Source organism: Pavona decussata, unplaced genomic scaffold (assembly GCF_977016875.1).
Source record: "Pavona decussata unplaced genomic scaffold, jaPavDecu1.1 SCAFFOLD_228, whole genome shotgun sequence".
Taxonomy (NCBI): domain Eukaryota; kingdom Metazoa; phylum Cnidaria; class Anthozoa; order Scleractinia; family Agariciidae; genus Pavona; species Pavona decussata.
In genome coordinates this window covers 380,564-406,859 of record NW_028145633.1, presented here as the reverse complement: position 1 = coordinate 406,859, position 26,296 = coordinate 380,564, and the positions used below count along the sequence as shown (strand labels likewise).

General features: G+C 39.5%; 3 protein-coding genes across 3 annotated transcripts; 2 read left to right on the top strand and 1 right to left on the bottom strand.

The window, feature by feature from the left end:
* Positions 1 to 45: 45 nt before the first annotated feature.
* Positions 46 to 26,296, top strand: LOC146458788 (uncharacterized). The gene is made up of 14 exons (XM_085090264.1): positions 46 to 307; positions 426 to 565; positions 3,256 to 3,371; positions 3,824 to 3,865; positions 4,559 to 4,678; positions 9,870 to 9,958; positions 12,815 to 12,901; positions 14,160 to 14,290; positions 14,926 to 14,980; positions 21,284 to 21,358; positions 21,460 to 21,534; positions 22,286 to 22,768; positions 23,312 to 23,409; positions 24,414 to 26,296. The coding sequence occupies exons 1-14, from the start codon at positions 174 to 176 to the stop codon at positions 24,791 to 24,793; spliced, it is 2,025 nt and encodes a 674-aa protein (XP_084946390.1). The 5' UTR covers positions 46 to 173; the 3' UTR covers positions 24,794 to 26,296.
* Positions 7,499 to 9,379, top strand: LOC146458790 (uncharacterized). Its single transcript, XM_085090276.1, has one exon. It carries the CDS (start codon positions 7,520 to 7,522, stop codon positions 8,855 to 8,857), a length of 1,338 nt encoding a protein of 445 aa, XP_084946402.1. The 5' UTR covers positions 7,499 to 7,519; the 3' UTR covers positions 8,858 to 9,379.
* On the bottom strand, positions 16,062 to 21,178 carry LOC146458789 (uncharacterized). Its single transcript, XM_085090296.1, has 2 exons — positions 17,709 to 21,178; positions 16,062 to 17,609 (listed from the first exon to the last, which is right to left on the bottom strand). The coding sequence occupies exons 1-2, from the start codon at positions 20,529 to 20,531 to the stop codon at positions 16,062 to 16,064; spliced, it is 4,371 nt and encodes a 1,456-aa protein (XP_084946422.1). The 5' UTR covers positions 20,532 to 21,178.

Sequence of the window (26,296 nt, the reverse complement as noted above, 5' to 3'; positions counted from 1 at the left end):
GCTTGCGTTTGACTTAGTAACCGAGCTATTTTGTCAGATGTAACCAGGCCTTCAGATTGAAAGAAAGCACATTGTACGTTTCTTGTCGCATGCTGCCATGTTATTCAGAGGTCGAGTTTAGAGGGGAAATTTTGCTTCTATTTTAATCCAGTTGTAGTCACTGACCAGTTAGCATGACTGCAGACATGGAGAGACCCAGTACAACGGTTGTTCAAGTGACAAACATCGCACAAAATGCGACGGTAGATCAAATGAAAACCTTGTTTGGTTTTCTTGGAGAAATCGATGAAATGCACCTCTTTCCTGAGTAAGGTTTACTTTTTGCCAGCGTTAAACTTGATGATTTATAGGTTTTTTCGTTATATTGGAGCCATGTTTTATGGGAGGACACTATTAATAATACAATGTTTATCTTTTTTTTTCAGAGATCCAATGATTCACCTGGGTACAGCCACCCGTGTATGCTTTGTCAAGTTTAAGGATCCTTCCAGTGTTCATGTTGCTCAACATCTGACAAACACAGTTTTCATAGACAGAGCCCTTATAGTTGTCCCAGTTTCAGATGGTGAGTTTAATTTAGAGTTGGGAAAGTTTCTTTGGAGGGGTGGGGTGGAGGGAAGGGGAGAGGAGGGATCCAGTTTTTTTCTGTTGTTGTTACTGAGCTTGTTAGTACAGTGTCACCAAGTGACTTTCTTTCTTGCTGCTTTTTTATGACTCACACTATTATGGTTCTTAACAATTACTTTTGCCTTGAAATTTCTTTGCCAAAATTACACCCAACTGTGACAGCTGACTGCTTTCTTCTGAACGGAAATGGGCGATTCCAGAAAATATCCATACCATACCATGGACGGCTTTTAGGATTTCCGAAGGGGAGGGGGGGTTCACGATTATGGAATTCTGAGGGCATGGGGGGGTATTTACGATTGGATATCCGAAGGCACTGGTGAATTCCACAGGTGGGATTTCTGGAGTAGAAAGTGTAGAGTGAGTTCCTTGAAAACACTATTGTAGTGGACTTTTGTAGTTCGTAAATAAAATTATCCACGAACGTATGACCGCGGAAGCAGAAGACAAGCATCGATAGATCATGATACATTTCATGTACACTACATGAAACATATGGGTTGAGAACACTTTTCGTGCACACTACATGACGTATAAAGGGACGCAACAAGACTCGATGGTCACTTGACGGTATATTTGACCGCTGAAAGATTTTAACTGTCTGAATTTGAGTTATTCTGCTTTGTAAACGTCAAAACAGCACAAGAAAACAAAGAGGAGTAAAACTGCTGTAAATGGTGTTTATTATTATAGCCAAATTCGGACTTAAAAAGAAGTTTTCACAGCCTGGCCTCTAGCGGTAGGTTTTTCTTGTCGCTAAAGAGTAAAGATTGTCGCCTAGCGCCGCTAGATCACAGCCCTGAGGAGGCATAAATTCATGATCGTTTGTTCATATAGGCGTTGCTAAAGTCGAAAATGTACTTCCCAGAAAAACCGGAAATTCTGACGGGGAGGGGGGGTTCACGATTATGGAATTCTGAGGGCATTGGGGGGGTCACGCATTTTGGAATTTCCGAAGGCAAGGGGGGGTTAAAACATGGAAGCCGTCCGTTGTTGGGTATGGATATTTTCTGGAATTGCCCAATTTGGTTGGACCAAAATTACATCCAACTACAATAAATTATAGGTTGGTACAAATTTTAGACAAGATGTCTAAGACAAGTAATGAATACGAGAAAATCCATTTTCACTACTTCCTTCCAATAAGTTGATTGCACCATAGTTAATTGAGGGACTGGTTAGGAAACCTTGCCATGAAAACAATGGTGCTGCAATTTATGTTGGAGGAGCCATGACCCGCACAATCCTTTATTTTAACATTCACACCACAGTTGAATATCTTAACAAAAAACGTTTCAATTGGTCAGTTGCTCCAACACATTCCAAATTCTATTGTTGTTTGTGCAGGGTCAAGGCCAAAAAGGCAAACAAAAACATATAACAAAGAAGTTTGTCAGGTTTCCTAACCATTGTCTTTAATTAACAATGATTGCACATTACGTCATGGCGGCCATGTTAGTGGATAGAAACAATAAGATTTTTCTCCTCTGGGAGTAAACTTCCATATTTATGCAAACGATGTGAGCAAATTTTCTTTTGTTTTGGCCCCAACTTGGCGGCAACAAATCAACCTATACTGTAAAATCTCATTTTACCAGTGGTCATCTTGATTTGTCAGTTTTCCTTTATATTTTGCTCAATATTCCTTCTTCTCAGTTTCTTTGGAAGCTAAATATAATTATGAAATACAATATATTTAGCCTTAATTTTTTCAGACTTAATTTCTTTTCACAACTGCTTAAGTTGAATACATAACTGACAGGCTCTCATTTTTCATGTACCCATTCTCAATTTCTTTATACAATAAACCAATATGATTTCTTTACCATAACCCATATGCGTTGTGGTAAGCTTAAATGATGACCTGAGTCTTTGCTAAGGATTGAACAGAAAGTAAGGTTGTTAAATTTGTTCATGTTGTGTTTTTGTCTCCTGTTTCTTTGTTTTCCACTATTTGAGCAGCCGAGGAAATCTCAGGCTGGCCGCGTACATTGAGTTTGTAGGAAGTAAGTACGAACGTGAGTAGTTTATGGCGCAGGGCAAGAAATCTGAGAACTAACATGTAGCTCTTGGTTTGTTGCTAACAATTATTTTGCGTCATCAATCTGAAATATCAAAGATAATCTTTGCAATATGATGACAGTCTTTGAATTATAATTTTAAGATTGCTGTATCATCATGCTTTCAGTTCACGCCATTTTCTGTGTTCGAAATTTTTGTAGTCTAAGAGTTTATAAATTGTAAGTATTTGAATTCAAATACACTGTAAAAAGCATATGATTATTTTTGTGTAAATTACACTGTACTACAAATACAAATAACTTTTTTATCGTTTGAGTTGTGTAAGACAGTACACTTTGCAAAAATAGCACAACCATATCATAGAGTACAAGAGTCTTTAAATGAAATAAAATCAAGAAAATATAGCTGTAATTAGATGCTTAACATTTTTATCGCTGTTTTTGTGTGTACTTTAGTACATGTTCTGCACAAAACTTGTATTAATATTGTACCATGAGAACTCTCTTCTTGTGCTTTTCCTTGTGCTGTTTGTCATAAAAAGGCTTCACAAATGTCACTGTAGGTGGAGATTGTTTTCTATCAGTAAGATGTGATTATGTTTAACAGGAACTATACCAGATGAGTCTAAAGCAGTTCAGTTAGCAGCACCTGCAAGCGCTGTTGCTGGAGCCTTTACTGGATCATCAGGAGGGCTTTTACCCACCCCTCCCATACCAGCACAGGTACATATCGATCACAAACTGTTTCCCTTCAACTAATGGTCTGAGATTCAGGCTAGTGCTGTGAGATTCTTTAATTAACCCTTCTTTCCTCTCTCAAAGATAGTCAAGTAAGAAGCACCACATGAATTCTCACACACCAGAATAGTCAGAAATATGCACACTTTAAAATTAGATTAAAATTATTGTTGTTATTTTCATTAAGATTAATCTTTTATTTTCATTGGTTAGCCTGTTTTTTTTGTTTTTTTTTTTTCCAAAGTGCTTGCCAAATGGCCAAAATCTTTAGCAAAATTGGTTTCTTTTTCCCTAATTTGGCTGTAATTAGGATTAAGTGTTAACACTCCCGCAAACATATAGATTATTATAGACATAAAGTCTCTTTGTAGTAAAGAATAATCTGTCTGCATCTTCCATTTATTTATTTATTTATTTATTTTGTTTTTACCTTCAAGGTTCCTATTGTTCCTGGAGTGGTTTCTACAGTTATTCCTGGGGTGAGGAATATTTTTGGCTTGTTGTTGCTTCTCACTTTTTGCAATTGGAATAGTTACAGTGTTACAACAGAAATACTTCGAAATCCCCTTGAAACGTAAAATTAATATTACCACTGACAACAAAATAAAAATAATGCAAGATTCCAGGGCACTGTCCAGACCCTCCTCAAATGTGTCATGTTGTTGACACGTCATCCTTTGATCCAGAAATGCCTCCATAACCCAAAAATTATATTGCACAGCCTTAAAAAAGATATAATTTTTTTTATTATCTTATAAGTTTCTAATAATACATTATTTCTCAAAAATGAAGCAGAAACCAGCGGGAAAAAATATAGAGCAATGTTCATTAACTGAAATGAAGTCCACGTGCTAGATTTCAGCGATTTTTGAACACTTTTTTTTTAACAAAACCACCACTTATGCCCTTTTTCCATGGAGCCATTCAATTCTAAGAGGGGTTAGGATAGTGCAAATGTTAAACAAAATTTATGTTACTGTATCACCACTAACAATGGTCTTGTCACCTGTTGATGCTCTTGTGATAGGCTGATGGTATTAATGAACAGGTCACACCCCTCGTATTCCATAATTTTCTGTTCAGTAATTCCAATCTTCAGTGCATTCATCCATTTCACTTACAATGTACAGTATGTCTTAAAACTAACTGTTAGTATTAATATTTTGTTCTAGTTGGCCACAACTTTGACTATGCCGGCCCCATTACCAGCTCCACCACCTCTGACCAATGTGGACCCCAGCAAAATTGATGAAATAAGAAGAACTGTTTACGTTGGTAACTTGGATACTACGGTAAGGGCAGTGTTTACATTAAAGTAAACTACATGTATTTCCCATGACTTGAGGAGTATTCAGAACTGAATATATGGTATGACTGGACTGTTAGTAAAACAAGTTTGTAGTTAACGTGCAGCACCTTTCGTGATGTTACCTATTAATAACATTAATTTTATTTAGTGTTTATTACAGTTTCAACAAGAAAATTGACGATAATAAAACAGCATGACGTTTCGACGACTTCATATTGTCATTGTCAAATGAGTAAAAATGGAAATAACGGAAAGGCATATTTATAGGTATTGAAAGTGAGAAAATAAATTAGCATGAAAGTATTCAGGTAAAGAGTTTCGCGCGAATGGAATCCGCTTGGGTGTTCAGTTTCGGTCTTTTGTTCTTTTTACTCACTTGACAATGACGATATGAAGTCGTCGAAACGTCATGCTGTTTTATTATCGTTAATTTTCTTGTTGAAATGTTTCTCCAAATCGTTTTTCATCAGAAGTTTAAAACGATGCAACGAGCTTGACTTGTTCAGGCGACTTGAAAAGTTAAGCATTAAACAAATCAAGTGCGATGGAGCCATTGAATTCCTCCGACTGTGCCAAAGTTTCGGTCTCACACCTACGTTTGCCAAGATCGACGAGACGAAGTCTAAAAAGTGGACACAATCCTCCGAACAATTTGCCAGTAATGTCATCGTGGAAGAGCTTCGTTAGCCTGCGTAGCTGGCGGTTTTTATGAGTGGGCTCACTGGAAAGCCGGGCACGAGGGCCAAAACGAATGGCGAAGCCGCGGGGAAATGGGGCGAGGGCAACGAGAAACCGCCTGCCCGGATTCGGGGCATTTTTGAGTAGTCCGTACGCTGGCGTACGGACCATTTTCATTGGATGAGATTCTACAAACGTCAATCAAATTTTTTATTAATCTCCCATGGGAAAGTTCTGTTTATACGGCTCTAAGGATTTTATCACGAAAAGCAAATGACAGAAGAAGCATTATTTAAGCTTTATTGAACCTTAATATTCGACGACAAACCCTCATTCTCGCAGCATTGAAAGAAGACAGCGAACTACATTGAGCAGAATATTTGATCCGAAACGTGGGTATAACTTTCGAAAAAAGAGCGCGTATTCTGAAAGGATACCGAGATCTCTATTCATGATTTCTAAAGAATCGGCAACTGAAGAGATCAATCCACAAGATTTGGATCGAAACCGCGGTCTTGCCTGACCATAGCCTAAAATGCCACAGAATCAACGAACAGCCAAAGGACTCGTAGCAGCCGCTGGCCATAGCAACACAGAAGAATTGCTTAATAATTCTATAGCGTAATCAAAGCACAGAAGGAAAATACTAAATTCCCCCACCCGCAACACAAACCTCACAGTTACAGAGCAGAGTGGAGCGATAATAAAAACACAGCCGTGACTACAGCGGCCTTCAGCCTTCAATTTAACGCATTGCATAGCTTTCAAAGAAGCTACTTTGCTAGAGAAAGGATCAAGAGAAAAACAACCGTGACAATTAAGAAACACAACATCTTGCCACAATAGCCGGGCCCGGCAATACAAAGGTTGCAAGATATAAATGATAACTACACGGTTAAAATCCTATCCCTACAATTATAAAATGAGAGGGCATACTGTCACCGCTGGCGAGAGCACAATCTAAAGTTATCATTGACACTTGTTGTAGAACTGGAAAGCTTTTCTCCCTTGACAGGCTTTTTCGGAGTGTCGGCCTTTGCGCCATCGAAAAAAACACATCGAATTTCCAGGATATGTTTTGATAGCCAGCCGAGAAGGTTTCATTTTACCATCTGCCATCTGATTGGTTGGGTTAATTGGATATCGACAGGCTGTCAAATATGTAAATTTTGTGGGCAGCAAACGAAAATAACTGGAATCCGGGCAGGCGGTTCCTCGCGGCGAAGCCGCTCGTTGACGCGGCTTCGCCGCGACTGTCGCGGTTCTCTCCCCATTTCACGCGCAGCTGCACCACTCGTTTTGTCCCGGCTTTCCCGCCCACCAAAACCGCCAGCTACGCAGGCTAGAGCTTCGTCACAAATCACAGCAGAACAACATCCTTAAGAAAGAGATCAGTGAAATCTACAGCGAAATTCGTCAGAGATGTTCCACTTTCCGCTTCTTGTGTATTCTGAAAACGATCGCGATGCTACAATGTACGCAAGCAAGCCTATCAGAAAATGGCAGACGACCACTCATCAAATATTGCCCAGCTACTCTACAGGGATGTGGATGTAGGTGAACACATTCAGAACATTTCTTCTTACAATCTTTCTTTCTTTGACAAACTTGTTCTCTGTCGCGGTCTGCAATTTTCCATTCCTGAACCTCGCATTTCTGCCATCGATATCCAGGCAACATTTGAGAAAGCTTTTTGGAGACTTGAACCCATGCTTTCCGAGGACAAAAAAGAGCTGGCCGCAGCGACCCTGCGTTCAATCGCTCTGAATTACATCAAGAGAAAAGGCCCTAAACCACCGAAGCCTCTTGTACGATCAATCCAAAAGCTGAAGAAACAAGATGACATAGTGATTACCAAGTCAGATAAGGGCTCAGGCGTTGCGTTATGGACAAGTTGGAGTACATTCGATTGTTGAATGAGGCATCTATCAACGACCTGACAAAATTCCGACCCGTTAGCCAACAAAAGCCAACCACAAGAGGAAGACCACCAAAATATTATCATCCGCTTCTGGCAAAAGAAAAACATCTTGAATCAGTTGTGCGTAAAATTCTGCCAAAAGAGATCGCAGACTCTGTCTGTAAGAAGGGATCTCGATTGGCCCACTTATATGGCCTTCCCAAAACGCACAAAACAACACTCACAATGCGGCCGATCCTCTCACCAACTGGAACGTACAACTATGCGCTCGCGAAATGGCTAGATGAAAAGCTGAAACCTTTGTCGAATAACGAGTATACAATCTCTGATGTTTTCAATTTTGCCGAAGAAATCAAACACCTCAAACTCGACGGAAATGTTTTTCTTGTCTCCTATGATGTCACCGCTCTCTTCACAAATGTTCCTCTGGACGAAACCATCCATATTCCAGCCGATAAAGCCTTCAAAGATAATTGGTTCAACAAGACCTACAACATGAACATCAGCAAAGACGACCTGATCGAGCTGCTAAGTGTTGCCACAAAAAACCAACTATTTCAATTCAATGGAAACTTGTACGAACAGGTCGATGGGGTCGCGATGGGATCACCATTAGGTCCACTTATGGCAAACGCGTTCATGTGTTCAGTTGAAGAGAAACTGGCGGGTGAGAACAAGCTTCCGAGCTTCTACAAGAGATACGTGGACGACACGCTGGCTCTGGTACGCAACCTCTCCGATGCCACCGATTTGCTTACATGTCTTAACGAAGCCCATCCCTCCATTCAATTTACGATGGAAGTAGCAACCAACGATCGATTACCATTCATTGGCATGGAAATCATCAAAACCGACGGCAGCCTTGAAACCTGCATTTACAGAAAGCAAACAAATAAAGGACTCCTTCTACATTACCAAAGCCATGTTGACAGTCGGTACAAACGGTCACTTCTAAGAACAATGCTAGACCGCGCAAAACGCTTATCGTCTACACAAGACTTCCTTTTGCAAGAATGCAAGACCTTAAAAGAGATATTTTTGAAATTGAAATATCCCGAAAAATTCATCAACTCAGCTATCAATCGCCTCCAGTATCCTACAGACCCAGTTCAAACACCTTCTGACCGCCCTGTTCGGATTACGTTGCCATTTAAAGATCAGAAATCGGCGGATGTGGTTCGCAGGCAACTTGGCGACCTCGGAACTAAAATTAATCAAGAACTACAACCGGTGTTCACGAGCAAAAAGATTGCTGATCATCTGAGAGTCACAGAAGAAAAGCCTCCCCTGATCAATCAGCAAAGTGTAGTATACGAATTCACATGTGATTTGTGTGATACAAATTATATTGGGTACACTTGCCGCCATAAACATTCTGTGATCGGAAAACATCTCAGGGACGCGCATGGTTTAACACCTAACAACTTAATTAGGAACTTTAAAGTCATAAAGAAATGCCGTGACAAATTTGAATGTTTGGTCTACGAAATGCTGTGGATCAAGAACAAAAGACCGAAACTGAACACCCAAGCGGATTCCATTCGGGCGAAACTCTTTACCTGAATACTTTCATGCTAATTTATTTTCTCACTTTCAATACCTATAAATATGCCTTTCCGTTATTTCCATTTTTACTCATTTGACAATGATGATATGAAGTCGTTGAAACGTCATGTTGTTTTATTATCGTTAATTTTCTTGTTGAAATGTTTCTCCAAATCGTTTTTCATCAGAAGTTTATTACAGTACTTTGGTAATATATAATCTTTGTGATTTAGTTGTAAAAATTTGTTGGGTTGAAAACCACAGTTTGAGAAAACTCATTTCAAGGGTAAATGTTGCTCATTCAACCAGAGTGTTAATCTCAGTACCTACATGATGGAAGGTCTTAATCATCTAAGAGAGCTTTTATTGCCCAAGGAGATGTTCATTGGAGTCTCCGTACAAGGGTACTTACAGTTGAAATATACAGTTCATTTTCCGGATGGAATCTCAACTTTGCCTCAACGAGGCACAAAAGGAATAAATAGTTAATGCTGATTTAGCAACAAAGTAGAGACCCAAACGGAATGGGTAATGATGACGTAGCACTCTCAGGGAGTAATTGATTAATAAATGTATACAAATTGCGAGTCCAAACTATAAGACTGCATTATTACCCGGTCGTAAGGCGGAGATAGTTTTTTACTTGTCATTTTACACCCCTGAGACATCAAGAGAAATGGCCGAATTCAGGGAGTTTAAAGCAGAGAAATCATCCTTCGAGAACGCAAAAAGGACTTTACATTTCGGGTGAATTAATACATGTTAAAGTGACTCCAGATCCAGTAGAATTGTTTGCGTTCTCCATTTACTGGTCTTGAGTTAGTTTTCCTCGAAGTGAATAAAATTATGGAACACTTTGGATTTTCAGAAGTGAATATGGGTTAATTTATCTTTGTCAACAATTTTTTTGTTTTCAATCTCTACCCAAGAAGTTGTACATAACTCCTGGGAAGCCTTGAGGATTTTAATTTCAAAGTGTACTTTTGTACAAGAGCATCATCTATTCCTAACTTGTGTTATTTCTCTGCAGCTCTCAGCAGAACAACTCATGGCTTTCTTCTCAGGCTGTGGGGAGATCAGATATGTGAGAATGTCTGGAGATGACACCCAACCCACCAGGTAATACTAAATAGTTGATCTCTTTTATTGTTGTACTTTTAAGTACAGTAAACATTCATTAAAGGCCATGTAATTTAAAGTTGCCTACAGAAGCGTTGCAATTTTCTTTTATCGTGGAAATTCAAAATTTTGATAGATGTGGGCCTGATAAGAAAAAAATGTTAACACTGCTTAAAGAACACCTTAAAATAATTTTAATTATTAGTGAAAAGGCCAAGTTTGAGAGTATTGATTTTTAAATTAGCGAAGATATAGTTTCGTTAAGTCTGAAACTTTTGAACGTGTAGATGATTGTTTGGAAACAGGCCGGGGGGGGGGGGGGGGGAGTGAGTGTACTCCCACGAGGGGTACTCCCGCGAATTTTGGATAGGGGTGTGCCACGGATTTTCTTGAACCCTAACCCTATTTAAGGACTGCGAAGGCAAAAACTGATACCCTTTTTAAGGCCCAAACCCAGAAAATGACACCCTATTAGGCGGGCGTTTTCACACTCATTATTAGATAATACAATTTAGCTACCCTATTTAAGGACCACACCAGGAATACCGTATCAAAAGGGTAAAACAAGATACCCTATGTAAGGCCCGAGAACCTCAAAAACCATACCCTATTCCGCAGCACATACCTATATAGCCCATATATGGGAGTACCCCCCGGGGAAACAGGCAAGTTTTATCTATCTTCATATACATGTAGAGGTATGTAAAAATTCCTGAATGTATAGAAATATCTCTTTGCAATTTTAAAAAGACAAGCTTTTATTATTTTCTTTTTTACTAATTTTTAGGTGCTCTTTCCAGCACTGTCAATGGTTTTATTTGTTACCTGGCCTGCGTAAAAATTTAAACTACCGTAATAAAGGTCTATGATGTTGTTATAACAAGTATCCCAGTGAATGTGTTTTGGCTAAAGGGTCCATGATTTCTGTTGTCCCATACTGAAAGTTATTCTCAGGCTGATTTATCGAGTTAACAAAATCATGCTGGATGGGAAAATACAGGACAGAGGTTTTCTTCCTCTAAAAAACTGTTATTTGAGGTGCTTTTTTTCCGTATCACTGATAATGCCAACAGTTGCAAGGAATACAGTCAAACCGGTATATAACGGCCCTGTATTAAGCGGCCACCCTCTATTAAGCGGCCAGTTTTCAAAGTCCCGATTGTTCTCTCTTATAAACGCTGCATTTGTTACCTGTATGAGGCGGTCACCTCTATTTAGCGGCTGCGGCCACCCTGTAGCAGTCTTATGTTTGTCTTTCTTTGTTATTTTTACCTGTATTAAGCGGCCACCGTTGAATAAAAACTAAGCCATATGTTATTTTATGCAGTATTTTATTGTGTTTAAAATGCGATCCAGCATCACTATAGAGAAATAACATGTACAAAGCTACTGTAAGCTGATACTCGGCCGTATTTAATATCGTTAGCGCTTTTCAGATGTCCACAATGTGCTGAAGTACAGTACCATATCACGAACGCTAAAAGAAATTTGTTTTGAACATGGTTCACTCTTTAGCAAGAAATTCCTCTTTAATTAGCTTGTTCTTCAGCCATGTGACATTGAACATTGAGCGTAACAACTATGAAATGACTGAATGAGATATTCTGTTGTGAACTGTAAGTCTTAGAAATAGAGCACTGTATACCGTAGAAGAGTAGAGGACCATTTATTGCATAGTACTTTTACACAATGTTACGTATATTATACCGTTAAGTTGCAAGTTGGCACTGAACTTTGTTTAAAGTATTGGTCCCTTGAAAGAGTGTTGATTGTCCTATTGTTTCCTTGCGTGAACTGTTTTTGTATGATACGCCATTAATATTGACATTAGACAACGCCCATTGAGTATTTTTAGTGATCCTGTATTAAGCGGCCAGTTCCTCAAGTCTCGAGGGTGGCCGTTATATACAGGTTCGACTGTATCTTTTTTAGCACATGTTGATGCACTTAGCTGTACATGTTATTAACACAACTTATTAGTTGCTCCGACCCATGAAGTGTTTTTCAGAACTAATTAACAAAATTTGAGAAAATATATTGTTTCCTGATCCTGTAATTAAGTTGGAGAACAAAATTAGCTTTCAGGATCTAAAAATTAACATTTCACTTTTATTCATTAATTATATATCATAATTTGCAAAGGTTTCCCATTGCGCAAACACGTATATGTTACTGAAAAAGATTCAGCGAATTTTTTAAATCCTGAAAGCTAATTTTCAAATACTTGTGAAATGTTCGTGGCTAGTCTGATGCGGCATTTCGTTTCGGCCAAGAGACTCTTCAGAGACCTTCAGAATTTATAGGCAAACTCTTTAAGCATCACGCCCAAAGTCCCGTTTTCAAATTCAAGAACATTTTGACCACAAGCCACCAACATTTCACAAGTCAAAACATTTCACAAGTGTTTTCAATTATTTTTCAATTCTTTACCATATAAAGCTAATTTTGTTTGCGATAATTAACAAAATTGTTAACAATTTTAATTAAAATTATGTCCAACAATGCATTAAAAAGAGACTAGATACAATTAAATGTACTAAAAATGAAACTGAGCATCATGTAATACATGCTCTTGATTTGACTTGTGCCCTTGTGGCTTGTTAGGCTGAACATGTATTCTCTTTAGCTGTAGCTACAGTCCTAGTCAAGTTTAGTTGTGACACTTCACAACCAAGAAATGTCCCTCTCCTGCTCCCCTGCCCCCTCTCAATGTAGTTTTTCGGAATTTTTCTAGCCAATCTTGTGAACTAACATTCAGAGGGCAGGGTGGTGAGATCTTTCCCATCTAATGTGACTAACACTGTAGTTGTCATAAGATTACATGTTTACTAAATTTTGCTGTGATTTTTTTACTAGGTTTGCCTTTGTTGAGTTCTCTGAGCCCAGTGCTGTGAACACAGCATTGCAGTACAATGGAGCAATTTTTGGTGGCAGACCTCTCAAGTAAGAACATACTGTTAGTAATCCTTCATTTTCAATGCTCAAACAGAGAACAGTTTGTCCAGTTGATATCCCAAGTTTTGTCCATGCAAGTAAAAATGTTTCAGCAGGTCTCAGGGATATCACTAAGAGCTGGCTACCAGCGAATTTCACTGTCTGAAATTCCAATGCACAATCCAAAAGAGCTGGCTGGGATCATTAATGAGCCTTCTGAGGTTTCTCTTAGCCACATTCAGGACTGAGGTCTTTTCTGTGAAGGTGTAAACTTCAAATGAATTATTTTTCATCTTAGGGGTTGTTGCTCAGAAAATATATGTTTTGAGACTTTGTTTGAGAAGAAAACCTTCATTTTAAAGCAGTAGTATTCCAATGATGTGTTCAATCCATCTCCTATGTTATTAGTGAGGACAAAAACAAGGAACTGAGGAAACTGCTGCTTTAAAACAAGCAAATAAACTGAAGGCTTACATAATAATAATATCTAAATTATAACAAAAAAAGTATTATGACTTTACACTGTATTTAATTAAGAGTCAATATAATTTATGTACTGCAGTGCATTGTACAGTCAACTCCCTTTATTGCGGACACACTCAATCATAGCGAGAGTCCCGCATTAGCGGGAATTTATCTCAGTCAAGCATCTTTACTCCATTTTTGCCAGGGATTTAGCTGCTGTCCACATATCTGGGTGTCCGTAATAGTGAGGTGTCCGCAGGGCGAGAGTTAACTGTTATTGGGGACACTGAACATAATAATAATAAAAAAACACAAAGATATAATGTAAATTAAACACAAACATCTTAAAAAATCCCAACTGGCAAAGAGGCGTAGCAGTTGCCTTTTAACAAATTGTGAACGAGGATTTGAAACAGGGGAAAAATTTGACATGGATGGAGAAAATCCATACCACCCCATGGAAGGTAATCGGAAATTCCTAGGGCGAGGGGGGTCTTAAAAGTCTAAATTTAAGAAGCAAAGTATGAAGCTAAAATAGAATTTATTGGGGGGGCTTAATGTTCTTCTAGAAATTAAATGATGTTAAACCTTGGCACACCATGCATTCCTTGGGGACCTCCAACCAGCAGTAAAAAGAGTCCTTCAGAACTCCAAAAGGGAATGCAGGGAAAAAGCCTGTTATTTGTATAATTTTTGTTGTCTTCATTATAAGTCTTATTTAAAAAAAAAAAAAAAATTAATGTTCTGTAACAATGTCTGTTTATGTCGTTTGTTAAAAATAAAAACTATTTATTATTTTTAGGGTAAACCACTCCAAAAATGCGATTGTAAAGCCACCTTCCAAATCCTCAGATAAGGATCGGAAAGATATTGACAAGGCCATGCGACGTGTTAAAGAAGCGTCTTCTATCATTGAGGATGAAATAGATCCAGGTAGTCTCATCTTTTTTTGTCTAGTAATAGTTATTTTATGTTTATTAATTAAACAATAAGTAATTACAGTCAACTCCCTTTATTGCAGACACCCTCGGGACCATGAGTTAGTGTCCTTAATAGCGAGAGTCCGTAGTAGTGGGAATTTATTTCAGTCAAATCTCTGCACTTTATTTTTGCCGGGGATTTAGCTGCCATCTGTATTATCGGGGTGTCCGTAATAGCGAGGTGTCTGCAAGGTGAGAGTTGACTGTAAATATTGATATAATAGTTATTAATTATTTTAACATTATATCCCCATAATCAAATAGAGGTGAAATAAAACTATTAAAAAAAGTAACAGTTGCACTAAGGGGGAGGCATGACTTCTGTAAACCACTTTTTGTGACGTTGGCATTCCTCAAATGTTTGATTGTTCTTTTATGCAAGTGAGTACAGTGGTTTTTGTCACCTGCAGACGTGCCCTCCAGGGCTCAAAAAGTATTTATTTAAATATGTTTCAGCTCTCTCAAGCTCTCTCAATGAATACATGTATGTCAATGAAGTGTTTTCTGTTTCGAAAAATGCAGCATTGAACACAGTATTTGTTACGTGTTTTTATGGTCATAAATGTTATTAAGTTTATTTATTTTTAGCCGACAGATCAAGGTCTCGCTCCAGGTCAAAATCCAGACGAAGGTCTAGTTCAAGGTAGAGTATCCTAAACCACTGAAATGCTCTAAATATCATAAAGAACGGTGCCTACTAATATATACAGAGGTATTTTTGCGCGGTTTATGACTGTGGGAAAAGCAGATCTAAGCAAGGGCTATTGGAGTTCCAAAAAGAAAATTGGGGGTAACCACATATTTTTAAGAGATAATTGAGAAACAATACAAAGCCACATCGAAGGAAATCCAACATGGTACGCAACTGTATACAAAAACTGAGATGAACATTGAGTAGACTAGTGTGGTTTTGAAGACAGAAGACCTGTAACCAGTCTTCTTAAAGTCTCCCATGTCAGAAGTGCCAATGGCTTTCATTTCTGGTGTACCAGGGTTTTGACTGAGACTTCTGTTTTCTTGATATGCAGAGCATGTGATTATTGCATTTTAGATTACAAAAGTGTGATGTAATCAGTACGTCATTTTCATTGGCACTGAAGGGTGTTACAAGTTCGTTTTGTGAGTGGCGAATAGTTCGAAGTCTAAACAGAACGCAGGGTTGTCGGAACAACAACAAAGTTATTTATTCCAAATGTGCGTAGTAAATTCCACGCGAAACTTCACAACAAGCACACGCTAGGCTTGTAAATTACAGTTCGACCTCTGTCACACTTGATTAAACACGGCCTCTGCCAAATATACACGCGACCTCTGTCACACTTCAATAAACACGGCCTCTGCCAAACTTTACACGTGACCTTTGTCACACTACAATAAACACGTACTCTCTTCTCATAAACAACAACTTCTCTAAAAGCTAAACCGATTTGCTTATATACTAATGAGCGTAAGATTCTAGAACTTTCCGGCGCAACTAAATAAAGTAACATTACAATATGAATCTATTTACAGGATCATACGTAAACGGCTTCAGAAACTGCTGAGTCACTTTGATGCAAAACTAATGAAATATGCAAGAATATTCTAGACTAAATTAGAATACAGTCACGCAACAATTTTTCGTAACATAACCCCCTCTTGAGAAGAAATTTCTTAAATTTCTACTAACAACGAAAAATTAATTAAGCAGTGCAAAGAGAGGAGGTAGTCCAATGTCTTTAAAGTTATTCCTCTACTCTGCTCAGATAATCTGCTCCTACATTCTCGGATCCCTTAATAGCCTCAACTCTTAAGTTGTAGCTCTGAAGAAACATAGCCCAACGCATGAGCCGTCCATTAGCAAACTTCGCACTGTTGATATACTTCAGTGGTTCGTGATCAGTTTGTAGTACAAAGGGAACTCCGTATAAATACAGGTGAAACCTTTTGAATCCCCACACAATGGCTAAACACTCTTTCTCAATGGTTGAGTAATTACGCTCCGCACTTGATAATTTCTTGCTACCGTAGCAAACGGGGAACAGCTTGCCATCATGCTCCTGCATTAGCACAGCACCAATACCACTGTCGGAAGCGTCAGTCCGCAGAAAGTAGGTTTTCTCTGGATCTGGCAGCCGCAGGATTGGTTCTTTTGTGAGGAGGGCCTTAATACTCTGATAGGCTTTCTCTTGTGCCTCGCCCCATTCGACTTTGTTTGGTTGACCTTTGCGCGTGAGGTCTGTCAGCGGGGCAGCTAAGGCTGCGAAGTTGGGAATAAAATCTCGATAATATCCGGCTAAACCCATGAACGATCTTATCTGCTTCTTTGTAGTAGGTCTTGGAGCATCTCTAATCTTTGCCACGTTGTCTTGATGAAGACCAATTAAACCTCCCTCCAAACGGTGACCGAGAAAGTCAACAGCGTTAACTCCAAAAAGACATTTAGTCGGTCTTATGGTCATTCCAGCTGCTAATAATCGTGTAAACAACTCTTGTAGTATCTTGATGTGTTCTTCCCACGTACGGGTGTGAACCAAAATATCATCCCAGTAAAACTCAACGTCATCCATTCCATGCAATAGCTTCTTCATGGCTCTCTTTAAGGTCGCTGCAGAGTTGATCATACCAAACGGCATCTTCAGGAATTCGTATGATCCGTCAGGCGTCACAAAAGCGGTCTTCGGTATGTCTTCCTCAGGGATAGAAATTTGCCAGTAGCCCTTACTCAAATCAATTCTTGTGAAATACTTGTCACCATTCAACTTCTGGAACAAATGCTCGGCAGTCGGCATAGGTTCAGGGTCAAACACAGTTAATTTGTTCAACTTCCGGTAGTCCACGCATATCCTATTTGTGTTGTCTTTTTTCTTAACAACCACGACAGGTGAGGCATATGGTGAACTTGACTCTCTTATGACTCCCATCTTCATCATGTCTGTAATATCCTTCTTCAGCGATTCTCTCAGGCTATACGGTACTGGGTAAGGTCTTGATCTGACTGGTTGATCGGATGTAAGTTTTATATGATGCTGAGCCAAACTTGTAGTACCTGGAGCTTCTGTAAACAAGCTTTGAAACTGACTTGCAAGGTCTATGAACTCTGCTCTTTGCTCATCAGTAAGGTTGTCTCCAGTAGCCACATCTTTGATTGACTCTTGAGCAACATATCCACCAATTTCTAAAAAATCAACACCATCCACAGGATCAACTTCTTCTGCTTCACTTACAGCATGTCCGCTCTTACTAATGTCAGCATTCACTTTGACAGCCACTGCTCCAACGGGTACAGAATCCTCTCATTCAAAATACTTCTTTAGCAGGTTGGCATGGTAAACTCTCTCCTTTCCTTTGACACACACTTTATAATCGTTGAGACCCACTACTGCACTGACCTCAAATGGACCTTTCCACTGCATTAGAAGCTTGTTATAGTCGGTCGGTAGCAGTATTAATACTTTATCTCCTTGTGCAAACCTTCTGACTTTAGCCTTACGATCATAGTAATGCTTGCCTTTGTGCTGGGCTTTCTGAAGTTCGGTATGCGCAAGCTTGAGGGTATCTTCCAGCTTCTCACGTAGCTCAAACACATACTGGTAGCTGTTCTTTACTTCAGGTTCCTCCAACTCTTTCGTCCAGAGCTCTTTAAGAATAAACATCGGCCCTCTGACAGCTCTTCCATACAGCAACTCAAACGGCGAAAAACCAGTAGACTCCTGAGGAACGTCACGATACGCAAACAATAAAGCATTGATATAACGATTCCACTGTCTTGGCTGCTCGCTGCACAATCTCTTTAACATACTCTTCATGGTTCCATTAAACTTCTCCGTCAGGCCATTACACATAGGGTGATAAGGAGTCGTAGTGAGCTGTTTAATGCTCAACAATCGTGTCACTTCCTTCATACACTTAGATACAAATTGCGTGCCGAGGTCACTCAAGATCTCTTCAGGCACTCCCAAACGACTAAAGATATCCACCAACGCTTCCGCCACAGTCTCCGTATCAATGTTTTTGAGCGGGACAGCTTCAGGATAACGCGTTGCAAAGTCGATCAATGTCAATATATATCTATGACCGTCTTCACTCGGGGGGCTAATAGGCCCAACCAGATCGATTGCTACTCTCTTGAACGGCTTGTCAATTAATGGCATCTTCTCCAGGGGAACCTTCGGTACAGAACCCTTGTTAACCGTCTTCTGACATACATCACATGACTTGCAGTAACGAGTCACGTCCCCTTGAATACCTGGCCAATAGAATGCGCTTTGAATCTTATCAGCCGTCTTCTTTATTCCCATGTGACCTCTCATGAGCGATCCGTGAGCTAGTTCCATTATCCGACTTCTCAGCTGCACAGGAACCATGACTTGCTTCAGGGGTTTACCACTATTCACGTAAGGGTGTTTGTAGACGAGGTACAAAACTCCACCTTTCACTTCAAATGAAATCTCAGCCTGGCCTCTCACAACTACATCATTTCGCTCCCAATATTTCTGTAAGCTCTCGTCATCATTTTGCATTTGTTTGAGCTTTTCTCTATTAACTACAGGACTTGCTTTAGTACTCGGTACCTTCAATGGGATACGTTCTCCGGCCTTCTTTGCTTGACCTCTCGTGGTTACAGCACACGCCTCTTGCACATGATCTTGCCAGCTCTGATCTGGGTCGTCAGCAGCTCTCGCGCCTGGTACATTACCAACAATTAAGTCATAAACAGCATCGGGAAGACACTGCGCTTCCACTTGGCCCTTGAGATAAGGTGTATCAACGTCAATCTTTGCAATGGGCACTTTCCTTGCCGTGTTGTCGATGAGCAGCATAACATTAAAGTCGCCAGTGAACTGATCCTCAGACACAAGATCCTTCTTTACTACTATTCCGCTACAGCCAGTGTCTCTCAGGACATCAACAAACTTCTCTCCAACTCTACCTTTCACCACAGGCATTTTACTTCTCACTCCAGACAAAGGTTCAACACAGGCGCTACTCAATAATGGAATCTTCTTACCACAGGCTAACAGCAGCTTCTCATCTTTAATACAGGACTTAACTTCTTCCGCTGTGGGTTTACTCTCAGTCTGCTGAACTAGGCAACTGGCGCTCACTTGACCACGTTGCACAGGGTTACAATCCTTACTTTGTCCTCCTGATCTCCGTCCACCTGATCGACAGTTTCTAGCTTCGTGTCCTTGCTTACCACACAGAAAACACCTTTTTCCTATGGTTGGGCAGTTGGTGGCTCTATGACCACGACCGTTACACCTAAAGCACTGGAGGGCTGTTGAATTAGACTGTGTGTTCTTGGCTTCCTCCCTCTCAGGCGGTAATACCGGCTTTCTGCTCACTGGGCTAAACAAATGCTTACCATGGGCCTCTAAGTACTGGTCAGCGATCTTCGCAATCTGTGCTAGGGTTTCAGGTGCCCTTTCTCGTAGGTGAATGGCCAAATCCTTAGGGCAGGAGTCAATAAACTGTTCTTTCACTATCAAGTCCTTTAGACCGTCAAAGGTTCGTTCAGTATCTGAAAGCTCTAGCCACCGTAACAGGTACCTGTCCAGTCGCACGATAAACTGGTCCGGACTTTCGTCAACTTCCGGCTTAGACGCTCTAAATTTACGACGATAGCCGTCTTCTGTGAGATCATATCTCTTCATCAACGCGATCTTGACTTTACCGTAATCTCTAGCTGCTTCTTCAGATAGGCGTGAGTACACTTCGAGTGCTTGTCCAGACAACAGAGCACTAAACTTTGATGCCCATCCAGTTCTATGCCACTTGGCTGTATCTGCAAATCTCTCGAACCTCTGCAAATATGCGTCCAAATCATCTTTACCATCCACGAACGCTGGAAGTTTCGGCGCTTTAGCTCTATCATCTCTCTCTGCGGTGCGACCATCACCATTCGTTGCTGCTAGCCTAGCAAGTTCTAACTCATGTTCTCTCTTGGCAGCCTCAGCAACCTCCTTCTGTCTCATGAGGTCAGCTTCATGTTGTAATTTCCTAATTTCTCTTTCCTGACGTCTCGCTTCCCTTTCTTCATCCTGGCGTCGGCGTCTCTCTTCCCTCTCTTCTTCCTCAAGCTTCTGCTCCTTTACTAACTGCCTTTGTTTTTCTTCTTTCTCTTCTTCCAACTTCTGTTGTTCACGCACAAATTCGAGTAGCTTTTCACCTTTCAGTCCAAACTCCTTACCAAGTTGCATAAGTTTCTCCATTTCACAGCGTTAAAATTCCAAGGCTCTTTCACTTGCTACCACTTGTTTCCACAGCACAGTTACTTCCTTCCAATTTGTGATCCTTTCCTGGTTATCGGTAGACAACAAACAGTTCCTTGAATTCCACTCTCCCGGACAGGCCCCCAATGTTACGAGTTCGTTTTGTGAGTGGCGAATAGTTCGAAGTCTAAACAGAACGCAGGGTTGTCGGAACAACAACAAGGTTATTTATTCCAAATGTGCGTAGTAAATTCCACGCGAAACTTCACAACAAGCACACGCTAGGCTTGTAAATTACAGTTCGACCTCTGTCACACTTGATTAAACACGGCCTCTGCCAAATATACACGCGACCTCTGTCACACTTCAATAAACACGGCCTCTGCCAAACTTTACACGTGACCTTTGTCACACTACAATAAACACGTACTCTCTTCTCATAAACAACAACTTCTCTAAAAGCTAAACCGATTTGCTTATATACTAATGAGCGTAAGATTCTAGAACTTTCCGGCGCAACTAAATAAAGCAACATTACAATATAAATCTATTTACAGGATCATACGTAAACGGCTTCAGAAACTGCTGAGTCACTTTGATGCAAAACTAATTAAATATGCAAGAATATTCTAGACTAAATTAGAATACGGTCACGCAACAATTTTTCGTAACAAAGGGACTAATCTTTGGGTCAAAAACATGACTTTCTAGAAGAATGAGATTTTTAAAATTGTCTTTCTTCTTGTACGTAGGTCAAGGAGACGCAAATCTCGTTCCAGATCACATTCACATAGAAGAAGACGGTCACGCACCCGCTCACCTTCCAGGTCAGTTTGTTAAAGAGTCCTTGCAACTTGCTGTTAAATGATTTTCATGGCTTATCTTGATAAAGACAACTTGGCATGATTATATTGTTTATTTTTTTTAGAGATAGATACAGGGACAGGCGTCGTCGTTCTCGTTCATCGTCAAGACATAAGAGTTATCGACGCTCTCGCAGCAGGTATGTTAAGGAGGGGGAAATCTGCCCAAAAAGGCATCAATACAGGCCTATGGTTTTTAAGGAAAACCTAAAAAATTACTGGTATTTCAATTAATTTTTAATGGTTCAATTATCTCCCTGTCCGGGATAATATTTTACATATGTAAAACAGTTAACGGTATATTGCTGGTTATTATTGTGTTTGAGAAGAAGCTGCCCCAGTGGTATATGCCGCTTGAATTTTAGTGTATCTTTGTCAGGTTTTCATAGTGAAATGAAGAAAGAAGCTAGAAAAGCAGCTGTTAAATATCTTTTTGACTGTTGGAAGATAGGCTTCCCAGGCAAAATCTCTGTGTCTCAATAGGCTCCTTTTGATATATTAAAATTCACCTTGATCACAGGTCAAGAGGATACAGACAAAGGAAATTTAATAATTTATTGTGTTTATTGATTTCAGTTGTTTGTGTCCTCTGGAGGTTAATCTAGAGTTGAAGTTTAATAATTATATGGGAAGGACCCTATTAACATGTCGACCAGTGCAAAGGTCAAGAGGGCACAAACAATGGAAATTGAATAATATATTATGTTTATTTATTAAATTCTGTTTGTGTCCTTTGGACCTTGATATCAAGTTGAAGTTTAATGTATAGAAAGGACCCTATTAACATGCTGACCGGTGAAAATTTCATGCACCAAGTGACACATTTTTGTCTGGATAGTTTGGTGGTGCCACATCTCTGGAGTAAACCCTGAATGTTCTCTTGTTTGGCAGGGAAAGAAGGAGAGGTCGGCGTTCCAGATCTAAGGACCGAAAATCCAGGTCACATTCACGTGACAAGTCAAGGGAAAGGAAAAGGACAGCATCGCCTGAACGATCACCATCAAAAGAGAGAAAGCCAACCAAGGAGAAATCTGAGGAGGTTGATAAAGACGAAGAAAAGGAAGAAAAGAGCAGAGATAAATCTGAAGAAAGGACTGAAACAGAAAAGAGGAGATCCAAGGACAAGGAAAGAGCCAGAGAAAAAGAACTTGAGAAAGAAAAAGAACGGGAACGAAGAAAGGAGAAAGAGAGACAGAGGGAAAAGGAGAGAGAGAGGGAGAGGGAACGAGAAAAACGAGAAAGAGAATGGGAAAGGGAGAAGGAGAAGCAAAGGGAGGAAGAACGAGAGAAAAGACGGGAAAGAGAACGGGAACGTGAAAAGGAAAGAGACAGAGGGAGGTCAAGGAGCATGTCGTTGTCGCCATCTCCCAAGAGGTTAGTCTGGACACATAAAGAGCGATGCCTGTAGCTGAAAACAATTTACCCTTCACAGTCAATCCACGTCACGTAAGACCGGTATTTTTTAAATTTGGACAGAGATAATTTGAAATTTACATGTCAGTTTCGAACATCGCCAATGAGATTTCAGAGTTTCCATAGAAATTTTCCTAGTTTATTGACTGTATAAAGCTATGACTTTTTCTTAACATTACAGCATTAAGTATTTCAAGAATAACAATTGTTTCCCTTGAGTATTTTTAATCTTTTTTTCCCATTAATGCGTCTTGTTTGGAAAGATTTCCAGAGAAATGTTTAACATTTTGATTCCATTAAAATACTGGACATTACAAAGAGGATTTCAAATGTTCATTTCATTCTCGGAAATACTGGTCATGCATGACATGGATCAACTGTAAAATTAGCTTGTGTAATGTTCATAACTCTTTATATAGATAGTACACAATTTGCTGGTCAACTAAAATCAAAATAACCAACATCTGTTAATATTAAATGAAATTTACCCATTTCATTCTGTAGGCATCACAAGAAGAAGAAAGAGAGAAAAACACGAGAAAAGAAGTACAGCAGCTCACAAAGTGCTGATGAAGAAAGTGATAAAGAAAGGAACTTTCCAGGTACAATAATCATTTGTAATATCTGATCACCAAATGTATCAACTCTCTTTAAACACAGGACAGTGCCTTCTGATACAGAGGGGGGGTTTTTTATATCATTTGTGACTATGCAGGGAAAGTACACCTCAGTAACGGCTATTGGAATTGAAAAAGAAAATTTGGGATAACCATGCATTTTGAGAGACAATTGTTAATAAGCAACAATTATTTGAAAAAGCTGTAAAATAATAAGAATCTCTGACCATATTTTGTCCAAATTGAAGCTTAATGTCTCTGAAAAATATGTGGTTAGCCCTAATGTACATTTTGGATTCCAGCAGCCCTTGCTAAGGTCTGCTTTTCCATGTTTTAGTAGGTGCTGTCAAGTAAAACAGAGAAAGAAAGGAAAACGAGTGAGAAAAGAAAAAATAGAACTGTTACAACTTTTTTTTGACAATTAAATGGAAACAGATAAGGGGGTGAAGCAAAGCATCATGAGTTGTCCATGAAAAAACTAACACTTATGCACCAAATTTTTGCTTAAGTGACAGTTGGATGCGGCAAAAAAATATGGTACTATGGTCTGGGGACAGATTGTAGGTGTTAAGAAGACAGAACATGAACTGGCATGCGCGCAGATAGAGCGCGTGCACACATGGAGACATTTGAATTAGCGTAAGCATTTAGAGTTTCATAAGTAAGTTACGCGTACTGTTGTCGCGTGTGCGAGATGTTTTTGGTCGAGATGGTTTTTGGGTTATTATTTTGGTAAAGTCTAGTACCAACCGGGCTACCGTTTTTGAGGGTTTTTTTTTTTTTTTTGGCCCATTACTGTGCCTTCTTTTTAGAAGAGTTTTGCACAACCGCTTGGAAACAGTAGGCAGCATGCAAAATATTAGACAAAATAATCTGAGCAAAAATCATAAAATTTCATAATCAATATATATTGCAAGGTGATCATCAAATTGACCAAACATTAACGACATTGATTTTGAGGCAATTTGTTTTGATTATTGTCTCAACAGAGAGTGATGACGAAAAGGAGAAGACTAAGAGAAGTAAGAGACATGGCAGTGCAGATGTCCAAGACAGCGAAGGTTCAGATTACGAAAGGAGTAAGAGGAAGAAGAAAAAATATGAAGAGGAGGAAGACATGGATGAAGATATGTCTGATGGCGAGAAGAGAAGAGATGAACGAGAAGACAGAGGGAGAGAAGAAAAAAGCGGCAGAGATGATAGGCATAGAGAAGAAAGAGGTGATCGAGACGAAAGACACCGCGAAGATAGAGGTGATCGAGATGAAAGAAGCAGGGAGGACAGAGATGATAGAAGATCTAAGAAAAAATCACGTAGCTACAAGAAGAAGCCTGTTAGTGCAGGGGATTATGATAGTGACAGTGACTAGTGCTTTATGAGGAACTTTGGAGCTTGATCAGTTTACCTTTACTTAAGAACACTCAAGATTGAACCTTGGAAAAATCCAGTGGGATGTGGAAAAACAAACGATGCAAATGGAAAGTATTGCTTGGTAGCCTTGATTTGAAAGGTCACATTTTAGTATTTTGTCCACAGACTCAAAAGTTAGAACCGTGTTGCAGAGCAAAATAAAGAACACCACAGGAAAGTGCTGCTCAGTAGCTTTCATTTGAATGGTCACATGTTAGGATTTCATCCACAGACTTAAATTTAGATCCACCTCATACAGTGTAATAAACAGCACCACAGGAAAGTACTGAACACTCATTAGCTTTTATTTGAATGGTCTCACTTTAGGATTTAAACAGACCTATCAGTTAGATCAAAATTTTGCATTGTGGTACACATCATAACATAGTGCTTCTCAGTAGCTTTTATTTGAATTTTCACACTTTAGCTTGTCATCCACTGATTTAAACAGTAGATCCACCTCACATACAGCTGTCATTTCCGTGGATCTCCACTCCACCCAGGTCCTGCTTTCCTCGCCAAGTGAGCGTGGGCTCATTTCCTGGTAGACAGTTTTCATTAATTTGAAGTCATATTCAAGGACTTCTTCCACAAAGTCCTTAAGAACATAATGACATTTTTGTATAGTATTTGAAGGTAACTTGTGTGCAGGTTAGTAAGTTGTTGTTTAGACTGTAGCTGGTGGCAGCATTGCATGAAAAGCAAAGTTTTCTCCTCATTTTCCTCATATCTTCACCACCAACACTTTGCCATCACGTGAACAGTTCCTCATTACAAGCTATGCAAGCTAAGCTATAGTTTTAGGTCATTAAACTTGTCATTTCACAATTTGTTCTAATTTGATGTAATGTTAATTTAAGTACGATCATTGGCAATCATCTGAAGATTGTTGGATATTGTGCAGTTCTAGAAAATATCCATACTCCCCCCATGGAAGGCTTTTTGTTTAGAAGTCCCCCTCCCCCCAGGAAATCCCAGTTTAGCTTCACATTTTGCTTCTAAAATTTTGACTTCTCAGACTTCCCTCCCCCTAGGAATTTCCATGTAATATGGCCTTCCATGGGGTGGGTATGGATTTTTTTCTGGAACTGGCAGTAAAATTAATTTTCCTAGTTTATAAGAAGCAATGAACACTTGTCCATCTCTTTTTGCATTGTTTAAATTTTCCTCAGATCAATGTGGCTTTCATCTTGTGTAGTTACATTTCTCACTCACCGTGTTGGTTCAAGGTTGTTATGATCCTTTCTCTGCCAACATAGTATGTAAAGATATGTAAGCCTTAAGAACGGTGCCTACTTTTGTTACTTTGCATACGTTCTGCGCATCTCGAGATACTCGAGTTTTCTATGGGTGGTGCTTACTAATGTAGGGATATTTTTGCGCAGTTTGAATCTATGCAGAGAAAGCAGAGCTTAGCAAGTGCCCTTGGTGTACAAAAAGAAAATTTGGGGTAACCATGCTT